At 40.8% G+C, this 21,067-nt stretch overlaps 2 protein-coding genes across 3 annotated transcripts in view; one reads left to right on the forward strand and one right to left on the reverse strand.

Moving 5' to 3' along the window:
- Positions 1-834: 834 nt before the first annotated feature.
- Positions 835-15,776, reverse strand: KLB (klotho beta). Its single transcript, XM_041402633.1, has 5 exons — positions 15,039-15,776; positions 7,995-8,502; positions 5,443-5,711; positions 2,799-3,942; positions 835-1,196 (listed from the first exon to the last, which is right to left on the reverse strand). Exons 1-5 carry the CDS (start codon positions 15,774-15,776, stop codon positions 835-837), a joined length of 3,021 nt encoding a protein of 1,006 aa, XP_041258567.1.
- A 5,052-nt stretch (positions 15,777-20,828) lies between these two features.
- The window catches only part of RFC1 (replication factor C subunit 1), a 33,342-nt gene continuing 33,103 nt past the window's right edge, over positions 20,829-21,067 (forward strand). The window contains exon 1 of one of the 2 annotated variants that reach the window (XM_041402834.1): positions 20,829-20,984. In XM_041402834.1, the coding sequence (XP_041258768.1) occupies positions 20,829-20,984 (156 nt within the window). The remainder of the gene's footprint in view (positions 20,985-21,067) is intronic. The other variant, XM_041402835.1, reaches the window with a different exon arrangement.

Genomic DNA, 21,067 nt, shown 5'->3' on the forward strand with positions numbered 1-21,067 from the left:
AAGAAAACAAGGGACTTGACCTCAAAGCTCAATCAGAGTTTCAATTGCTGAGTTTCACCAGCGGTGATTTGTTACCTGGGGATACAGCTTGGTTTCTTCACTGCTAATCTTGCCATGTAGCAACATCTAACTGGGAGGTTGTCCTATTTCTGTGCAGTCATAAAATCCACATTGTCACTTGCTCCATTCAGTTCGGGAAAAGTCTATAAAATACTGGCATAGTGCAGAAACACACTTGGCAACAAGTTGCTAAAGCATCCCACACATGTTAAAAAATTGCAAAAACTGCCCGAAGATTTACCCAATCTGTAAGGGATATCTGTTAGTCAATAATGGAGTTAACTTGGTTTTGTTCTTTTAGGGGTATCTTCAGAAGTTGGCCCGGCACATTTCATTCCTGGTGTTTTACTTAGTTGAAGGTTTGTGGGGTTTAATAACACTTATAAACCCTAACAGCTTCAGTTTCATGCTGTGCTGAACAACACTCATAAGGTGGATACACATCACAAAACTTACAAAGGTACATATCAGTTCTCAGAAGTTGCTCTTTGCAAGTAAAGCTGTTTTAAAGGTTATTCCAAGGCACAAGAGGATAATTTTATTTTTTTTAACAGATGAAGTTGTCTTCTAGGTACAGGAGGTGGATATAAAAGTAATTTCATTAGAAACAAGTGCCATGTCTCTTCTTCCTGTGAATGTGATTACTTTGTTTTTGAATGAAATGCTGGTGTGTGTGGCTGGAGTGACTCAGTGCTTTTCCACAGGTGTCTGAGTGGCATTGTCCACTGTAGAATGCCGTGATGGATCTCACTGAAAGTGGGCTTGTGCCCCCTTTTAAAATGAGACACAGATGCATTTGATGCTTTTTGCCTTAAAATGTTTCCTTCTTTTTCTTTTGTGAAAAAAAATAATAACTAAAAGCAAACTGAGGGTAGAGAAAAGGCAACAGGCAAAGAATATTAATGGCTTCTTCTGAGAAATAAACAAGCAGAAGCTACACTGCTTTTCGTGGCTAGAGGTGCCACAGACTGAGTAGTCAGCAGGAAAGCCATTGTTGCTTATCAGGCTATTGTAAAATTTTACTGAAGGCTTTTCTTTTGAATCCGAAGTGAAGAATCCAAATCTGGGCTTAGATTTTTCTTCAGTCAGCTTAAACGCATAGTAGCCTTTAATCTTGACTTTGTCAATGTAGTAGGCTGAGAAGGAAAAGAAACCAAAACAAAGTGTTAATAAAATCTTACATTTCAAGTAAAACCTGCAGACTTTCTGGTAAGCAGATTTCAAATTGTTATAAAGTGTACTTATATCATCAAATACTTACTTCTCATATTAAGTTGTCTCAATTACATAGGAACAGTGCCTTACTGATTAAAAAATCCTTATGATTTTGGACCTACCCCATGAAAACTGGATTTCTGCAAGGTTGGACCGGTGGGTTGTTTTCCTGGGAAAAGCTAGATGCTGCTCTTAACTGAAGCCAGCTGCAGTAACTCAGGAGCAGCTGCCCATTAGTGCCATGAGAGCTTTTCAAAAATTCCTGCACTGCTCCAAAGTGCAGGAATCAGTTGCTCATCCCTGCAGCATGCATGGCTCTGTGTTACACTGCTGCACCCATGTGCTGGGTGAGAATACTTAAAAATAGCAAGCCTTGAAGTAATGTGCAATCAGTGAGCATAGTTAGGAATGTGACCCAGACTAAGAATATGTAAACATTTAATAACTTACTTCCTTTAGTAACGTATTGTTCTTTTGTTTGCAGTATGAAATTAGCATGGAAAAATAAATCAGCAAATGCTCATTAGTCCTGTAGTAACTGAGAAAGCTAAGCACTGGAGAGAGAACACTTTTTTTCTTGGTGTCTGAAAGTAATCTGAAGGCATGCTTGGCCATGAATAATATTTTTCTCATTTTTTATTAATTCCTAGAAAGGAGAAACCAGGATACCTAGACTGTGATGTCAGTTACTTTAGAAAAGCTTTTGAACCCCCCATGTTCTGATCAGGATCTCTTAATGCTCACCAGTAGGGAACAGTGAGGGCAGGGATGTATTGCACATCTCATTTTGCCTGTGTGGTTCAGGTACCACGGCCTTGCTGGTAGCCTGTGTCCCACTGCTTTTCTCTGATGACTGGTTGGAGGAAGAGGGAGGAGAGGGGTGAGGTCCCTGCAGCATTTCTCATACAGTAAGCTGCTGCAGAAGATCACTGCCTTGAATGCTTTTGTCCTCTACCTCCATAACTCTTACTAGTTTTTCTCTAAAGTGAACAAGTAGATCTCCATATGTGCCCAGGAGAAAACAAGTAGTGGAATAAGAACTAGAGTTGGACTCTCCCTTCAACAGCAGCCAGTGCTGCTGGTGCCCTGCTGTATTTCTTCGGTATGTCCCTGCGAGACACTGGATTTGCTTGCACTTTCCTGTCCAGTGAGTAGTTCAGCAAGCAAGGAGGCTCTTGCCTTTCTTAGGAGAGTAGAAACTTTAATTGCCTCTTGGGAGTTGGGCTGAAGTGCCATCTCCTAATAATTTCTGAGTAACTACTCTGTGCATGCCCAGAGAGCTTCTCTCATGGTTTAAACTGGAGGCAGCTGTAGCTGCATTTTGTGCAAGGCACTTGATGCCATTCCTTTGTGTCATAGCTGCCCTGAGTGTGATTGCAGAGCTGGGCCCCTCAGGGGGCTCAGTGCCGCTGGCTCCTGCATCTGAACCAGGACTGCCCGCTCTGTCCAGGGCAAGACTCAGCCGTGCCTGGGTCTGAGCTATGGAAATGGCTCTGGGGAACTTGAATCTGTCATGTACTCACCTTTTAAGACCTCTTGTATGTATTTGCCCAAGTAATAATTTCGAAGCTCATCGTTGTCTAAGGACGGGTCATCTATTCCATTTGCTGTGATGTAGATGTCGACGTCACCGTACATTTTTTTGATCCACCTGAGAACTTTGCGCATTCCCCAAGGCACCACTGCCAAACGAGAAGGGGAGCTCAGGCAGGTGATATCCTGCAGAAATTGAATGTCACGATCAAATTCATACTGGCTTCCATTCTGAGGTTCGTCAATCACAAATCGGGTGGTGAAATGATTCAGTGCATAAAAGTCAGCTGCGCCTTTGACGAGCTGCTTTTCCTCACTTGTGAAAGATGGCAACAAAGTATATGAAAGGCCTTTTCTGTTTTTAAAGGTGATGTATTCCCTCATAGTAGCTGGATAGTCCCCAGTCTTAAATATGGGATTGGCAAACCAGCCTATTTCAAACTGAAGAAACCTGTTGGCAGCTTTTGTATGAGATTCAAAGAAGGGGTTGGCAGGCTCGGCCCAGTCCGAATGCAGGGACAGGGACACTTTGCCGTACTGAGAGGACCGGTACCGCTCGTCGTATATTCTCCAGGCCATGGCGTGCGCTATTAATAAATTGTGTGCTGCCCGATAGGTGTCATTGCTGCTCCTGTTGTAGACGTTGCTCAGCTGGTTTGGCTCATTTATTGTAATCCACAGTTTAACCAAATCGCCAAGCTCCCTGAAGCATAAAGCTGCGTACTCTTGAAAAGCGTAGGCAGTGGATTGGTTCAGCCATCCTCCTGTCTGCAGCAGAGGACCCGGCAGCCCCAGGTAGGTGTGAGTTGGATAATACAAGGTGACCATGGATTGAATGTTGAGTTTCAGGGCTTCACTAATCACACATCTGTAATACCTAAGAACTTGCCTGTTGACCACTGACAAATCTCCGTTGGGTAAAATTAGTGACCAGTCAAGAGCAAATCTGTAATGGGTGACTTTCATTTTTTCCAGGAGATCCAGTTGCTTTTTAATACTGACAAAATCTGTGCACTGTGCTGGTCGGGTTTTTAGCTTTACCCCTTCAACTTTGTGCAGAAGCCCATCTCCTGTGACATTCCACAGGTACAAGCTGGAATCACAGAACTGTGGTGAGGAAGCTGCCGATTCTGCCTGTGAAAATAAAAATATGTTACGATGGGTTTTAATTAAATGGACATAATATCTGTAATTCTGCATTTCTGCCTGTGTTTAGCTGTCGATTAGTGCTGTATGTCAGAAGGCCCTGCTTAAATGCTTCAGGGGGAAGAGGATAAGCAGCTCGCCTGTATGGTCTTTGTGCTAGTGGTCATCTTATCATTCTGTTCCTTTCCCTATGAAAAACATCAAAATTGCACTTTTTTCTTTTCAATTACACACGGGCATTTGCCCTGCCACCAGCCTACATGACACGTTTTCACAGAGACAGCTCTCCCTGATCGAGTTCTCTGGTCATGCACAGCAGTTCCCAGGCAGCTGCCTGGAGAGCAGGTGGTGAGAACAAGCACCAGGGGCTGTACGAGGCAGGCACGGATTATTTTGTCACTGTTGTTGTGACCAACCTTGTGAAACTGAGGCATAGTAATCTGACACAAACAGCTTGTAGCATTTAGTTATATCTTTTCTGTCTCCTACTAGTTGAAAAAGTTCAGAATAACACATTTTTTTAAATATTCCAATTTTTAAATGCTTTTTGTAGGTTTCAAAGTACAATTAGTGAAGTTTAAAATATTTAGATTGCTTTTTTTAAAGGAAATGTACTTTTTTTTCTGTGCTGCATATTAACAAGATATATAGAAACTTAACTTTTTTCCCTCTATGGTTGTCAATGAATAGGTTAAATTATGGGATTTTGTTATTTTTTGAGGCTGATATTTGTCTTGGGACTGTCTGTTTGTGATGACAAGAAGGGTATCCCAACACTGACCATAAATAGTTAGCTAATTTACTAAGTTTAAAGCAGAAATAGAAGAAAAATAAACTATAAATAGGTCCTGTAGGAGCCAGTTTGGACAAAAGGTTGTATGATCTGTTTTCTAATGAGAGCTCAGTTGGTAAAACCTCAAGATTGGTTATTTTCACCTGTGCTGTCTTTTTAAAGAATGGCTTCTTACCCACTTGTCTGAGTGGTACTTAGAGCCAGGCCTAAGCCAGGAATGTGTTTCTGCTGTAGACAAGGAGCCTGCAGGTCACTCTGCTGCCACCAGCATAATCACCTTGTCCCTGCCCTTTGTCACTCTCTCCATCAGGCCTTCACAAGCATCTCTATGGCCACACTGCAAACTGGATTTGGAAACCCCTGGTTGAAAAATAACCCAGTAACAATTGGCTGGATCAACTTCTTGGTCTGAAATTTCCTCATCTGATCTGCCACATGGAGACACAAGCAGAGGGAGGGCCACGCTTGGACAGGCTCCTGCAGCAGGGTCTGCTGCTGCAGCAGTAGCCAGCCCTCTGTGACCAGCTCACCTGAAAACCTGGAAACACATGAAACTGAACCAATGCAATTATGGCTTAACTTCTGTGGGCAGTGTGCATTGAAATTCATGAATGCAAGCTGCTGTATATGGTCATTTGTTCACAGAGTTGCTGATCACTCTGTTTCCAGGGATCTGCTGAATATTTTATGCTCACCTTGATAACAGACTCAGTGACACCCCAGGAGAAGTCACAGGAGAACTGAGCTTGCAAGTTTGGGGTAGAATCCTTTGGGAAGAAGCCATTTTCTCGTATGATTTGTCTATAATAAAGTGCAGATGACTTGGGAATCCTTTCCTTTTTTTTGCTTTTGAAATCTACATAAAATAATCCACGCCTGATGTTGTAAGCATGTTGCCACTCGAAGCCATCAAGGAGGGACCAGGCTGTGTAACCAAACACGTCTATGTTGTCGTATTTAATAGCTGCATAAGAGAAAGTAACGTCCATGAGTCCTGTATTCATTACTCTAACATATATAAGGGATATTTATGAGAAAGGGCTATATATTTTGAAAATCTTGAGTGTCTTCTCAATGTTTGTAGGGTTATTGACCCACTGTAATTCATTGCAAAACTGATGTATATATCTTAGTCTTTATTTACTAAAAAAAAAAGGTGTCACTAAGAAATTAAGTTGTCCTTAAGAAATTAAATTACTGTAAGATGCTTTATTTCTGCTCTGACCAAATAAGAAATATTATACCACAACCAGGTTTGAAGTTGCATTTGACAATTTGCCAGTAAAATAAGAGAATCATGAGTCAAAATAAAGGGAGCAACAGTTGATCTGGTTTATAACTTTGTCATGAAGCTAAAACTCTCTACCTTTATTTGAAAGATGTCTGCAAGCTCAAACATTTGGGAATGTCTACTCAGCTTGTAAACTGTAAAATCTATTTTGTTGGCATGGGACTGTTAATGACTTTAGAGAAGTAGGGTAGTGCAACCCAGAGACTGATTCAGTTACAAAATGGGTGCAGTGCATGCTTCAGGCAATCTTAATGTCCCTCTTGCAAAGGAGTCTAGATATGATCTTTTACATACAGTATATGAGAAAGATGACAGCACAACTGCTTTCTCAGATGTGGAACCTGATTCTTCAGGAAGGGCAGCAGAGCCTGCAAAGCAGCTGCTCAGTGGACACCAACTAACCACAATGCTTTTCACCTGTGCAGGCTCGTGCCAGCTGGCAGCCTGCAAAGAAAAGTCCAAACTCCACAGTCAGTCACGTTCACTGCCTGTTGCTACCTTTAAGCTAGGAAATAACATGGGATAACTCCTCATGTTAACCTCATAAGGGCTGGAATACCCTAGGCAAAGCAGTGACCAAGTAGGGCTGCTGAGGATTTTGACACAGACAGGTGGACAAGCCATATTTTACCAGTACTCCACCATACCAGTAAGCCAAGAAATAAAGAAGTTTTCTGGTTTATTCTTTCCCAATATCGTTTAGCCTCATTTTCTCAGGACATATAATTTTGCATCAGTCTGTATTTCCACTGAACTACCTTCCCTAGTCACACCAGGCTGCAGCTTGAGCAGAAAACAGTTTTGCACAGTGCATGCATTGATGCAGCAGAGTTCCAAGGTACCCAGAAGCATGGGCATAGTCCAGCTGGATGTTTTCCTAGTAGCCAGATGAAATCAGAAAGCCCAAGAGCTTGCAATGTGAGTATACGGGAAGCTGATGGGCAAGGCCAGAATACTGGACAGGAAATGAGGAAATGTAACAAAGCAATACAAGGCCATGTATTTTCAAAGAAGGCAACTTCTAAATTAGGGAAACCACGGGAGAAAGTACAAAAATGTCTGAAAATACCCATTGCAAAATGCAGAGGCAGAGAATGATGTAGAGGATAAAGAGATAAGCTGGAATGGCCTTGCAAGTAAAGATGAGTACTTGATGTCCACAATGAGGAAGGTTGAACAAATGGGGGCGGACAAATCAAGGCAAAGAGCAAGTGACAACTGAGAACATTTTTGTTCGTAGAAGTATATTGAATAGATGGGGTTAAGTTTAATTGTCAGAGCAAAAGATGCTGTGGTACTTGAGATGGTTCATGCTGGGATTTTGTGGCCATTTAAATAGAGGAAAAAGTACTATTTTACATATGCTTTATGGTAAAGAAAATTACATATTAGGCAGGTGATATAGGTAGATAGGTGAGAGAGTGTTTGTAGCATTGTCTGCAGGGACAGTGAAAGGAGAGGGCAGAAACAGGTCAGGATTCTGACTGAGTGTTAGAGTGAGGATGAGAAAAGTCCCCTGAAAAATAAGGGGAAGATTTGGGGCAGAAAGAAAGGCTGAAGGTAGGAAAAGTCAGGAGTGAACTAAGCTCCCTATGTCACCAGAGGTGACATTCACAGAAGAAGATCTCAGGACTTTTCTGTACCTACTATAGGTGGAGTCTTAGAGTCCTGCAGGAGTAATAGTTTCAGTATGGAAACCTAACCCTAAACAACCCTAACCCAATGCAGATGTTGGACTTTAGCTTTCTGGGACAGGGGCTATGGGTTTTTTCTGTTTGTACAACACCTAGCACCAGTAGATCCTGATCCATGACTTGTAGTCATGCAGTATAAATAATTAATGATTAACTTTGTTGCTATTATCCCATAAAAAAAAGGACTAAGTTATTACAGAGCTAAATATCAAACAATCAAAAGTGCTCTCTGAAAAATCCAACAAGTAATTTCTGTACAAACCTTGTAAAACCTTATTAATGAAGTTTTTCATCATGTAGATGGCTGTGGTGTCATCTGTTTTCACATGGCTGTCAGTGAACCAGCCATTCTCTGCAATCAAGATTCGAGGACTGTTGTATTCCAGTTTAATCCAGTTCAGTACTTCCCTCAAATTGAGTGACAAATTTTGTCCCATTTTTGGTAGAGTGTTTGGAGGTTTAAAGTTGCTAGGACCAAAGGAAAATGCGAAGAAGTCAGCTGTTCCCTTTATGTAGTTTTTTTCATCTTCAGTAAAGTGTGGCAGAAACAAGAATTCATTTTTCAGTTCTTCTGGATAATCCCCATCCCCGTGGATAGGTTTAGCAAACCATCCGAGTACTCTTTCCATGGACTTCTGACATTTAGAAATGTCCAACTCATCTTCCAATTTGTTAGGCTCAATCCAGTGGGATCCCAGTACTATGGATATCATCCCCTTCTGATAAGGGCCAAAGTGTTCTTTGTAGGTATGCCAAACTTTTGCATGAGCCTGATGAGAGAAAAATAGCATTAAATTATAACTCTAATAAGTCTCTTTGTGCATTGGCAGCTAGAGAGACAGGTAGATCCATCTGAGACACTGCAGGCTTCTATGGAAGCATCAGTTAAGGCACAGGAATTACCCTGCACAGTTTAATGTGCAATCACTGTTACCTGCAAGACTCCTTGGAATGAGGGCCATGCTCACTAACTTGCCTCCTATGGCACGCTAGGGCTGTGCTTTTTGCCTTTTAACACATGTCTAAATTTTAGGAGAGATGCCAGCAAGGATGAGAACAGCTGTTACATGGACACTTTGGAACAGCTCTAACAATGGGATTTGAACTCTGTGATCTAGCCAGTCTTTCTCTGTCAAACAGTGAATCCTGATATGGTTAAAATTTCAAACCATCTTTACAATTATTCCATTAAAGATGCATCTCATATGATATTTCATTTGTCAGTGGTGACTCTGTGCTACTAACTGCTCTGTGCTCTGGGGGTTACCTGGACTTACTCTGATCAAACCACATCCACCACATCCCTCTTCCTGGGATTCAGCTGTTTTATTCTGGCCTAGTCATATGAGCAAGTGTTCAAGTTTTGGTATTTGCACAATCCCTAAAGGTAAAAACTTGGGAAAAGGACCCAGCTGTGAAGTTTGAACCCAAATGTCAACTTTCACAGCTCTGAGTGAGAATTTTGTTCAGGATTTTAGTTAATTTCTTCTTTGAAATGGCCACTGCACTGTATCACGTCTTAATACTGCTTTTCTGATTATCATACTGTTTTAGAAAGTGTGTCGTTATTGCATGTCACCATTAGCTTCAAATGTCACATTATTAATTACTTAAATAAGGGCATACAGCAGACAAAACTTACACAAAACCAGAAATACATGGGAGACTGAGGAGCCACTAGCATTGTCAAAGTCCTGTAAGGAAACAGGACAGGTAGGTCAGAGAGGAGTGACTGGACTGAATGACATCAGGTGATCTGACACAGGGGAGGGCGGCTGACCTCTCCCAGCTGAAGAGTTGTCAAGTAACTCAGAGTTTACCTTATGCCTCTAGGGTGGCGTTATGCTTTTAAGCTGGAAAGAAAATAATAGTTTGCACCCAGAAAAAAAACATTAGGAGCATTGTGAAACACTGAGTCCTGAGTTAGATTGTCATAATTACTAAGCCAAACAGCATTGCTTACCTTTGACAATAATTTCAGTTAATTTATCTAGAAACACACAGCCTTGACAGTTAAAAAAACTCCAAAAGGCCTGATGTCAGGTAGGTATTTGTTTAAGCTGGGCAGTACCAAAGAATTAGAGTTTGTGAAATTTTGTGTATCAGTTGTTTATGGTTTCTAAGGTCATGCTCGTAACATTTGTTCAAAGTCTGTCTTTGAAAATACTGATAAAGTGACATTAACCTTTGAAATGCAGGCTCTGTAGTGAAGAGGGAAGCCAGCAAAAGCGGATTAATGAGGGAAATTACAAGATAATGTATTATAAAACTGATTTCTTAGTAGCCTCATCAGAAAATTTAAGTGGCCGGTGCCATCTCCTCAGCTGCCCTCACTGTCTTGTCCTGAAAGTCCCTCCGGCCTGGGGGGGCTGCTGGGGCCAGGCTGACTCTGTGCTCTGCCTCTAGGATTTTCTCACCTCGTTTGCACAGTTTTTCTCCAGACACAGCCCATGAACACCGCTCTGGAATGAGGCATATGGCTGCATTGGCTTAACAAGAGCCCCCCACTGCACTGAGCTGTGTGATGCAAGTGCCAAGTACCATGACAATAACACCAGGTAAATCACAGCAATCACGCTTTTCTAGGTGAAGTGGAGAAAGATGGCTTTGCCAAAAAACAACTCATTAGAATACGATATTGACATGTGAAAGCCAAGAATCCCTCACTGTATTCATACACATCTTCAGGAGGTGATTAGAAGAAAATAAAGTTACTATTAAAAATAATGTGCACAGTAGAGGATACAGCCCCAGGTATAACTCTAGAGGAGTAGAACTCACGTATAAATAAGTACATTTAATATGAGTCAAGATAGAATCCTCATATACAAATTTGTATGTATCACTGACGATTTAATTTTGAGGATTAACTTTTACTGTAAAAAACTTCTCACTATCTACAGTAAGGGTTTTACAGACATAGTAGACACATAGTTGTCTATAAATCTGATTTGAGTTGTTAATTATCTGTAAAGAAGCTTAACATTCTCAGATAGAAGGTGTTTGCTAAATGCAAACTATTGTTGATGGAATCAGCTGATTTATAGAACTTGATTTTTAAGACCAGATATGAAACAAACATAAATTTAAAAGCCATATCATACATCAAATTGGGTATTTTCAGTAAAACTTGACTAACCTTTTTTCAGTTAGAGTTTAATCCCTAATCTTTCACTTTCCTTGTTAGAGCAAGGACAAATGTCAAGGCTAAATACACAGTTAAAGTAGGATCAATATTGGGTATTTATTCTAGATACGTATGACTCATTAATTTCAGCATATTTTCCTGGTATAAATGTAGAAAATATTCCCTAGTCTTGAAAGTCACAGAGACTGCTATGTCAGTTAGCACTAGCCCTGTAAAAAAGCTAGAAAAGTCAACTTCATAAACTGAAGACAACAGTATTTGTTCTTCTCTCTTTTTGAAGCATTCTCATACTCCGTGAAATTCTGATCCTGTAATTTAACATATGCACATGCAAAGAGCTTTCTTTGCAATAGAGCAATACCTTGAAATTCTTAAGATACTTTAGTGAACCAATTTTTCTTTGAACAGCAATGAGTCTACAAAACAATGTCAGGGATATAAGGAGTTATTTTAGTGTGCTGGAGGAAATCTAGAATTGAAAAAATTATAATACAATTATTTGGCTTTTAGTTTACTTATTTGGTGTTTAAACCATGAAGAACTAGAATATAGTCTGATGATGATGTTACAGTTCAGAAGAAGGGCAAGGGTGTGTGGTTTATTTGGAGAGTGTAAATCCACCTAATTTTTCTGCATGCCATTTTTTTATTCTCTGCCTCAGTCTGACATCTGCCTCAGGAGCAAGCTCATAGGTTTGGGGTTTTTTTTCCATTTTCTTTGGTGTATCTTTAAAATGTTGCATAGCAGGTTGTCATTAATTGTTTTCTAATGTTGCCTTTGTGAAGTGCAGTCTCCTTTAATGAAGAACAGAAATACACTTTTGCTGGCCACTCTCCATCTGCTATAAGGACTCCACATGCTCCTTTTATTCCTCATAATGACCATACAATTGGAGAGAGATTAATCTAAGAGAATCCCTTAGCAATTTACAATTAATAGCACCAAAGTTCAGATTCCCTATTAATTTCTGTGGAGGTAGTATCGAGTCCTTTGAAATGGTCAGTGGCAATGATTACCATCTGTGTATTAACAGAATACATAGTAACATGCAAATAAGTTTATAAAGTTGAAATTTTTTAAACTCAAATTTGAAATTCTTCTGAATTATTTTCCCAATGTGGATCTCCTAAGCACCCTGCTTATCAGCCTCTGATCCTGCATTCACTCCCTCTCTTTACAGATCTTGAACAGCAGGGCCCTTGCAAAGGGCAGGGCTGTCTCAGGCAGGTGAGTCTGGGGCATTCCCTTCACAGGATGCAAGGCTTGGAGGGGAGCACAGGCAGGAGGGGACTCAGCATCAGCAATGCCTTGTGCCAGCCAACACACAGAGCTCTGGGGCTGCATGAACACACACCAGCCCTGCTTTTGTAGGAAAGCCTTAATAAGAGCATTATCTGCCTAGTTACCTACATGAATCCATTCATGGAAGCAGATAATTTTTTAATCAGTTCTAAAATGAATCTCATAATGAAGATGATCCTTGAGGTCCTCTTCCAACATGGTATTCTATGAACTTTTTGATATACCAGCTAATTATTTGAGTTTTAAGACACTATTGCTTTTGAAAGCAGTGAAATTGAAACATTTAAAACTAAGAGAAATTTCTCCAGCCCTTTTCAAGGGACACAAAGATCTCCAGCAACTTTCAAATTGCTCTTACAATAAAATAATCCAAAGTCTAAAAAAAAGCAGAGGTTTATGGTTTGTTGTATTGTTTTTGTGATTCTATGAAATTTAGCTTCAGGTTATGATTGATATATCACAAAAAAGCACTCCTTTATATAAACAGTGATCAGATCTGATATCACCACGACTGCAACAATACACAAGGAAATTAAAAGTAGAATTAAGGCGAGAGCTTAATTTAATTTCTCCAAAGGTACTACTAAAAGGCTTGAGAACGATTTTCAGCAAATTGCTGTGCAACAGTGTGGTGGCCAGATTAGCTTCATTTCAGCATTACAGACCTGTTTTTCCTGCTCTGTATATTTAATGGATGGACCTGGTTTGTGCACAGGGTGGCATTAAGGACCGTGTCTGTCAATAGCCTGTCCAAAAATGAAGCCTTGACATGGACAAGAATGTGTTTCTTCCTAAAGCTGATTACATAAATGGCAATTTTCCCAAGAGCTTTAACAGACTTTGCAGACTTTGCCTCACACTGCCAAGACCTGACATTTGGTTGATCTTTTATTTTTAGGATAATGTTTTTCATTTGCAGTGGGAAATTAGAAGGTAGCCATAGTACAATGTCTGAGAAACAGACCAATACATACTGGTCATGAAATAAAAACCCACGTGAAATCTCTTTAAAGAGATAATCTTATAATTCTTCTAGATTCTCAAAGGAGAGATATTTCACAACACGTGAATCCTGACTGTGAATCAATACATTCTATTAATACTCTATTGTCAACAATGCAAGATGAACTGAACATTTAAACTCGCACAAAAATCTTTGAGAAAGATTCTGGGTAGTTGGCTTGGAACATATAGTACTAGCTGTGACTTCTGTGGAATGGCTAGCTAATAAATCATTGTAAGAGAAATAAATAATTCTATCTAGAGATAAGAGTTGATTCATATTGACTGCTACCTCAAGAGTCTCCATTCCATCTCTAACCCCAACCAGAAAACTCCAGTTCCTTAAATGCTTTACTACAAATTCAAGATTTTTCATTGATCTCAAATCCAGAATCTCCAGAAATTTTACAGTGGTACAGGAGAGAACTGCTAATACTTTAGGTAAAATTCATGGGGTTGTAAGAAGGGTATCAGAGGAGAAACATTTCTGCCCACGGATAATAAAAAGGTAGCTAAAGGACTGTGTGCTGCTGAAAGTCTCCTAAATTCTTCCATCCAAGTGATTTATTTTATACTCTAGAACAAGAAGAAACTATCAAATCAAGCCTGAGAGACAAATAATTTTGAGCAAGAAAATTAGGTCAGTAATTTGTGTATCAGACCCAGCTGTGCTTGCCTTCCTGGAAAACCCAATTGATTCTTTGGCAGAGTATCACTCCCTGTGTGTGGTGTGCTGCTGACATGGATTTTACAGGAAGTGCAGAGACTGCCTAGTTGGTACTCCACATTTGATTGTGACACTCAGAAATGAAGGCAAGAAATATTACAAACTTATATGGTATCTTTTACATGCATTATATAAAATAGCACTTGAAAAGAGAAAGAATGATTTGGCATCAGCTTTCTTTGAGATGCTTCAGAAGTCTTTACAGTTAAATCATTCTCCTGCTAAGTCTGAAATCAGTTAGTGACTCAGGATGCTTGACAACTTTTCTGTGTGTAAAACTTCTATTGACTGCAGCGTAACTTTTTTGAAAAATGATGTTCTGAAGGTTCAAGGCCAGAGGCAAATACAAAAATTTGTCAGCTGCAGAATATTTTAACTACTCTGGCAAATAATTTTTCCCCACCTGCATACTTCTTTCTGTAGGATTAACCCATTCAGATTTATTTGTACATGTGTGATATATGGCAAGTTGTAGAAAAATTCTTTTTGTGACAGTTAAGAATAGTCTCAGCAGGGGGAATTATACTGGCTGCAGAGATGGGATAGAGACCTGCTCTGTAAAGTACTTTGAGTACGGCAGATGCAAAAAATACTGTACATCATGGAAATAATTTGAAACTCTCAAGTACCAAAGAGGACATTTGTTTACTTCTGAAGCCAAGATGTGCCAACCTTACTAGTTTAGAAGCAAACAGTTTGCAATATGATGTTACTAAGCTAGAACAAATCATACTTACATATACATACTCTATGGGCAGTAAAGTTGATTCAATATGCAGATACAAATGAATTTCCTTTTAAACTAAGAGAACAGTCATTCCAGTATGGCCAAATCTGTTTAACTAAATGTAAAGAACAAAGAATGCTCTTTAAGAGTCAGAATTTGCATGTAAAAGCTAATTTAAATAAAATAATAGACAAGCACTTTATAACAAGTCAGCTGTTGTGACAAGCAATAAAATCAAAGTGAGGGTTAACAGAAAGACTTCCTTAGCTAAAGGCTATTTGTTGGTGCTATCACAGTAGGTGATTATTAAAAAAAAAACCACATTGATCACAGGACCAATTCCTCTTATTATTTCCCAGAGCAGTGCAAGATCAATTTGTAAAATCTTATTATACTGTACCTTGATCAAATTGTGTCCTACTGAGTAGACAGTTCTTATTTTCCCTCTCTCTCCTGGAGCATGAATACCTGTGCCATACCCATGCCAAGCAACTAAATATGGATTGTGGATTGTAATCCAATATTTAACACGATCCCCAAAGGTCTGGAAGCAAAACGTGGCATAGTCATTGAAGACATCAATCACCGATTCATTTTTCCATCCCCCATATTTTTCTTGCAGCATCAAGGGCAGGTCCCAGTGGTACAGTGTAACCACAGGGTCAATATTTCTGTACAGTAAAGAGTCAATAAGGGCGTTATAATACTGAAGTCCTTTTTCATTGGGAGTTGCCACCACTCCAGTGGGGAAAAGCCTTGACCACGAAATTGAAAACTGGTAAAAAGTAACTCCCAAAAAATCCAGAGCAGACAAATCTTTGTCCAACAAGATATAACTGTCACTGGAGGTGCCGGCGCTGTCAGCGTCCCTGAACTCCGAGCGGGTGAAGCGGTCCCAGATGGAGGAGCCTTTCCCGTCCTTCCTCCAGCTGCCTTCCACCTGGAAAGCTCCTGTCCCTACCCCCCAGAGAAAATCTTTGGGGAAAGTGTCATATAAAAACATCTGAGTTTTGCTCACGGGGCTGAAGTGGGAGTCCTTTTTCCACACAGATCTTCCCTCTCCAGCAAGCCCAGTAACTATCCTTACAAAAACTAACATCCAAAAAGCAACAACCTTCTCCAGTCGTTGGCCACACATTGTGCCAGTTTATAGTGCCAGTGTTAAAAATCAGATTCTTTGCACTGATGCTGAAAAAAATTCCATTCTTTTGCTGGAGTCCACGCTGTGCAGACTGGTTTCATTTGCCACAAGCTGCTGAAGTGTCTTATCAAAGCTTCACTAAAAGCTTCTGATTGTAAAAGCCCTGTCAATGATTAGCCTGAACTGTGAGACGTAGAATGGATCCGAGAATGGTGTAATTTATAGGGAGGTGGCCTCTGCATGACCACTGAGACACCTACCTGGCTTCTTACTGCAGCCTGCCTCAACAACAGAAATGCTAGGAACTAATTTATCATCATTTAAAGGTCAGTCATTCAGGTGGGATAATATAGGTGACAGGGTCTAAGAAGCTATCACATCCTTTATTTCTTGTAGAGCTGTATTTTAAGGAAACATTAATACAATTCACACTACATATTCACCGATTTAAAGGAGATTTATCCTATCTGCGTAACTGGATGGCTGGAAGGGCAGTGCATGATTCCTCAGTCCTATCCTGCTCAAAGAACCTACTTCTGCTGAAAAACTCTTCCTGGACTTGTGGAAAATTTTGTTGTGAACAAGAGATATACACACATCCAACTAACTATATAAAATCACAAAGCAAGTCAATATTTCTTTCAAACACCAAATGCAGCCATTTTTCTATCCTATATAAAAGTCTCCTGTACAGCACTGCACACAGCTGTTATCCATGCCACTACACTTCTAAAGCAGCTGTCACCATCATCACCAGATGCTTGAACTCCAAGTACCCACAACAGCTCTGTAACCCCATGGGAAACCTGTGGGCAAGGGAAAGACAACAGGCTTCTCCCCACCAAACGCAGCAGCGTTAGTACCACTGGCACAAGGATGCAGAGTGTGCTGTACCTGCCTGAGGCATGCAAGGGGCAGCAGAGACTGGTGCTCTCAGATGCTTGGTCTGTATAAGGTCATGAACTGCACCTCTTTCCTTATTATTGACATGACTGGGAGCACGCTCTAATCATGGTTTGAAAGTGTTTCAATGTTTCAAGCTTCTGTGAATCCAGTTTCTTGCTTGGTCATATTTAACTGTTTAGGCTGTAATTTAAGTCTATGAAGTTAAAGAGGAGGCACTTGAAGTGATGAGAATCATATAGTGATTGAATTTGGAAGAAGGATTTAATTACCTGAGAAAAGACTCGGAGAAAGGAAATACTGTGACTGTTGTTAATTTGGAAAGCAGACAGCACAGAAGAGCGAGATGTGATCAGGGGGTGTTAGGAAGTGAGGGTGTGAAAGGAGGGGAAGAGAATTAATGATTCCACTGGCTCAAGTGGCAGAGTCAGGCCGGGCCCCACCCTGATGCTGCATGAGGACATCATACAGTGTGATGCTGCACAGTGGGATTTCCTGCCTCTGTCCACACACCTAACCAACCTGGCTTCAGAATGAAAGACTGGGAGAAGCTGAAATCTCCAGGGCACTTGCTGATACAGATTCAGTAGTTAGGAAGCCTAATGATTATTCAGTTCAATTCTTACTTCTCGGTTTTCTTCTTTGCCTTTGTGAAGGCATATGATTCAAATGAAGAAAACAATTTTTCACTTGACTCTTGAATATGTACTCTCCTTGTTTTGGGGTTGACTTGAAGATCTGGGGTTTGATCTACAGAAATGCTGAACACATTAGTTGAAAGGACAGAGTTTTGAATGTTAGGCTGAGTATCTGAGTTGACACATTCATTCTGCCTAGATATGTAAATGAAGAAAAAGATCTAAAGACAAAGTTCACTTAGAAGTGTAATGTTTACATTAACATCAGCTGCTCAGATCTACTACTGTTAGGTGCTCAAAGAAGAACGACTTATGTAATCACCCACAACAGCATCATGCAAATCCCTTATCTTTACCTTATACAGCAAAAACTGTTTGACATGGGATCAAGTCTTTCTAAAGGCACGTAATTGTGATGGATACTACAGAAAGCCTAATGTAAATAGAAACTACACCACAGCCTTATGAAAAACTTTTGGAATTTTTCATCAGTAATAAAATGCTAATTTCTATTTCTACAATGCCTGAAAATTTTTATTTTCTTTACTAGAGAGTCTAGTAAGAAAAATACTCCTTATGGGATTCTTCCAAAATAAAGACTACAATCTAGTAAATGAGTATTTCAATGCCCATTATTACTACCAAAAAATCAGAATTTAACCTGAAATTTCACTTTAAAAGTTGGTTTCAATTCCAAAAGAGTATCAACGTAGCTATATACAAAAATGTGGAAATAAGATATTAACAAAAAGAAAACACTTTTTTGTTTCTCAAGATAAGAAAATGTAATTTTCTTATTAAAAATCTCCTCTCTCAAAAAGCAAGACAGACTTCACTACTAATATAAAAAGTAGGTCTAGGCTTATTACATAAGGGGGAAAAAACTCAAGTTCAAGATTTAATATCAAACTTTTTAAAATGCATTTTGGAAAAAAAACCCAACATAAAAAGCCAAATAATCTGTGTGTTTCAGCAACGTAGAAAACAATACTAATTTTCCAAAAATTATTTGTCATCGTTGTAAATAGAGTGGTGAAATCATATGTACTTTAGCTACTTTTTAAAAAGCCGTAATTTTAGTTGGGTATAGGCCTTTAAAACACTACCCATGATCAATTATAGACTCAAGCCATTTCGCCTTGAGTTTACCTTGCAAAGCACATCACAATATAAAATAATAAGTACTCAATTTTCTTTCCTGTGGTGGAGCAAGGCTTTTCCCACTTCTACCAGTTCCTTAGGGATGTACAAAGGAACAGAGGTATCCCCACCATAGCCAGGAGAGAAAGGCAGGCATTCCAGGTGTTCAGTCTGATGTCTCCATAAAGGGTTAAACTCTTGCCTTCCAAGAAACATGAAGATGTCACGAACCCACAAACAGATATTCCTCTGCTGGATGTTACTCTAGGTAGCTTTATCAACTACAAACACAGATAACCACCTGCAATAACTCTTTTAGCATTATTTGAACAGTTTGTCTCTCACAAACGTCAGCCATTTTAACTGATGCTTAGTTCTGGTATCAGGAATAGGCCCAGCTTTCAAAGTTACATAACGAGAACTAAATATGTAAATACAAACTTATCCCTGGAGATGTTTTTCTAAAGCAATATCAGTTTTGTTTGCACAGACATTACGTTGAGTGCATATGGAATAACTTGCAAAACAGGCCAAAACAGCCTGTGCTGTGGGTCTGTGTTTACTCACTCACTGTGTTCCTCACCCAGAAACCCAAATTCACAAGCTATGCTAATGCTGAAAACACATGGGCCCACCAAACCATGTGTGTTCATTGTGAAAAGTGCATATTATATGGCTCTGCGCAGATATTTACTAGACGTATTATGTTGCATTGATTAGTAGTGCTGTATTAACATTTTAACAGTATGGTAAATGTAGTTTCATAGTTAAAAGGTAACTTTTGTAGTTAAAATAGGAACTATGTATGTGGAATGTTTTCTTTTTAGAAAGTAATGTGGTGCTCCCACCGGATGGTGGCTGCAGCACACCTAAATCTTTCCGAGAAAGAGAATTTATTGCTCTTTTAATTTATTTCAGAAACTATCTTCTTCCCACCTGGTTCAGTCAAAAAGATGCCGTTAGGATTAAGAGGAGAAGCTGATGATGAACAGACAGAATCCTTTATTTGAATGAATTCGTGCATCATATACGTAGTATATGAATATGCAACAGGCTATCATTTTTAAAGGTGAATCCTTTGTTAACGGGTGTCCTTTTTCGGGCTTATTTTGCCCAGAAAAGGTACCCGGACCGTCCGTATTTCTTTGTTCTTATTGTCTTGTATTGTCCTAACCTCAATTGTTAAAATTTTTATTACTCTAAGTATATTGCTATTTTTGTAACTATCTTATTACTATGAAAACTTTCAAAATTTTAAAACCAAGTGATTGGGGTTTTTCACGATTATGGTAGCAGAGGATGGCTCCTAACACCTCGCTGCCGGTGCTTTAGGGGAGTCGGGGTGGGGGAGGCGCGCCCTGCCCGGTCTGGCAGCCTCAGTTTCCCCTACTGTGACCCACAGACGCAGGCAGGATTGGCATTTTTCACATTCAGAAAAGAACAGTAGCAGTTTCTGTATAAACAGGATCTTACTTAAAGTCCAATTTCAAGAATTTAACAGGAATGGTAATAGGTATCCTTAACAGATGTGTGGAATGAGACCATGCCACCAAGTAGACACTGAACACAGAGGGAACAAAAGTGACAGCATTAGCGATTGCAGTATGAGACAAGCATCAACTGAGCTTGTACTCTGGTTGGTTTCTCTTTTTTTTTTTTTTTTTTTTTTTTTTAAGTCCAACAATTATTTGCAATTCAGTATGTTGACAGAAACTAAACATCAGAGAATATTTGAGAGTGGAGTCGTTTTTATTTGGCTTGAACAAATTTATCCCCTTCCAGCGTTTAGCAAGTGTGTTCAGTGGAAGAAAATACAGAAGATTTCCTTAGAAATCAGTGAGAAAATTAGGCAGTCAGTAGCAGAAACAGGTTAATTAATTCCCTGGTTTCTCTTGGACTGCTAAATTCCGAGTTCTCCCCAGCCTTAGCCCATGGGAGAAAATGCCATTGGAGAACAGGCGCTCCGACAGCCGGGAAGCAGGGCACTGCCACATGTTTATGGCCAGGAAATGCCCTGAAGGGCTGCGCGGGCCCGGGCCTGGCTGCCCGCCTGTTTTGGGTGCTGTGTGTGCCTCACTGTCCCATAAAGAGTCGGAGGTCATGGAGGCCTGGCACTGCTTTATTGACTGTTTTCTCCCAGCAGTTCAGCCCGCCGGCTCGCCTGCTGCCCGAGCACACGCGGCTCCATTTTGAGGCGCTGCTGCTGCAGCGCTCCCGCTCCCGCCGGGGCAGCGCCCGAGGGCGCGGGGGCGGTTAAACCCCCGCCCACGGAGGGGCCGCTGCCGCCCGCACGCGAACGGGCACAGGGCCGACACGGACGGGTCCGGGAGCCCGCTGGAGGCGGCGGGCATCCCCGGGAGCCCCGGCCATGGCCCTGGCCCGGGGCCCGCCCCGGCCGCCCCGCAGCCCCGCCCGTCGCGGCCGTGACGGCAGCGCCGCGCGCCGGGGCGCGGGAGTTGGCGCGAAGGCGGGAGCATGGAGCCGGGAGCGTCCCGCTAGGCACAGGGACCGCGCCGCCGCCATGGTGAGGGCTCCCTGCCTGCCGGGGGTGTGCGGGGCGGGGGCGGCGCGCAGGGTCCCGCCGGCCGGGGGCGGCTGCGGCGCCGT

This window comes from Onychostruthus taczanowskii, unplaced genomic scaffold (genome assembly GCF_017590055.1).
Source record: "Onychostruthus taczanowskii isolate IOZ18803 unplaced genomic scaffold, ASM1759005v1 scaffold2, whole genome shotgun sequence".
Classification (NCBI taxonomy): domain Eukaryota; kingdom Metazoa; phylum Chordata; class Aves; order Passeriformes; family Passeridae; genus Onychostruthus; species Onychostruthus taczanowskii.

Coding starts and splice junctions, on each gene's coding strand:
- KLB (XM_041402633.1), bottom strand. CDS start 15,776: ATGTGTGGCCAACGACTGGAGAAGGTTGTTGCTTTTTGGATGTTAGTT. Junction 5,712..7,994: donor CATTAATAAGGTTTTACAAG/GTTTGTACAGAA, acceptor TCTCTTATGCAG/CTATTAAATACGACAACATA. Junction 1,197..2,798: donor CATACAAGAGGTCTTAAAAG/GTGAGTACATGA, acceptor TTTCCTTCTCAG/CCTACTACATTGACAAAGTC.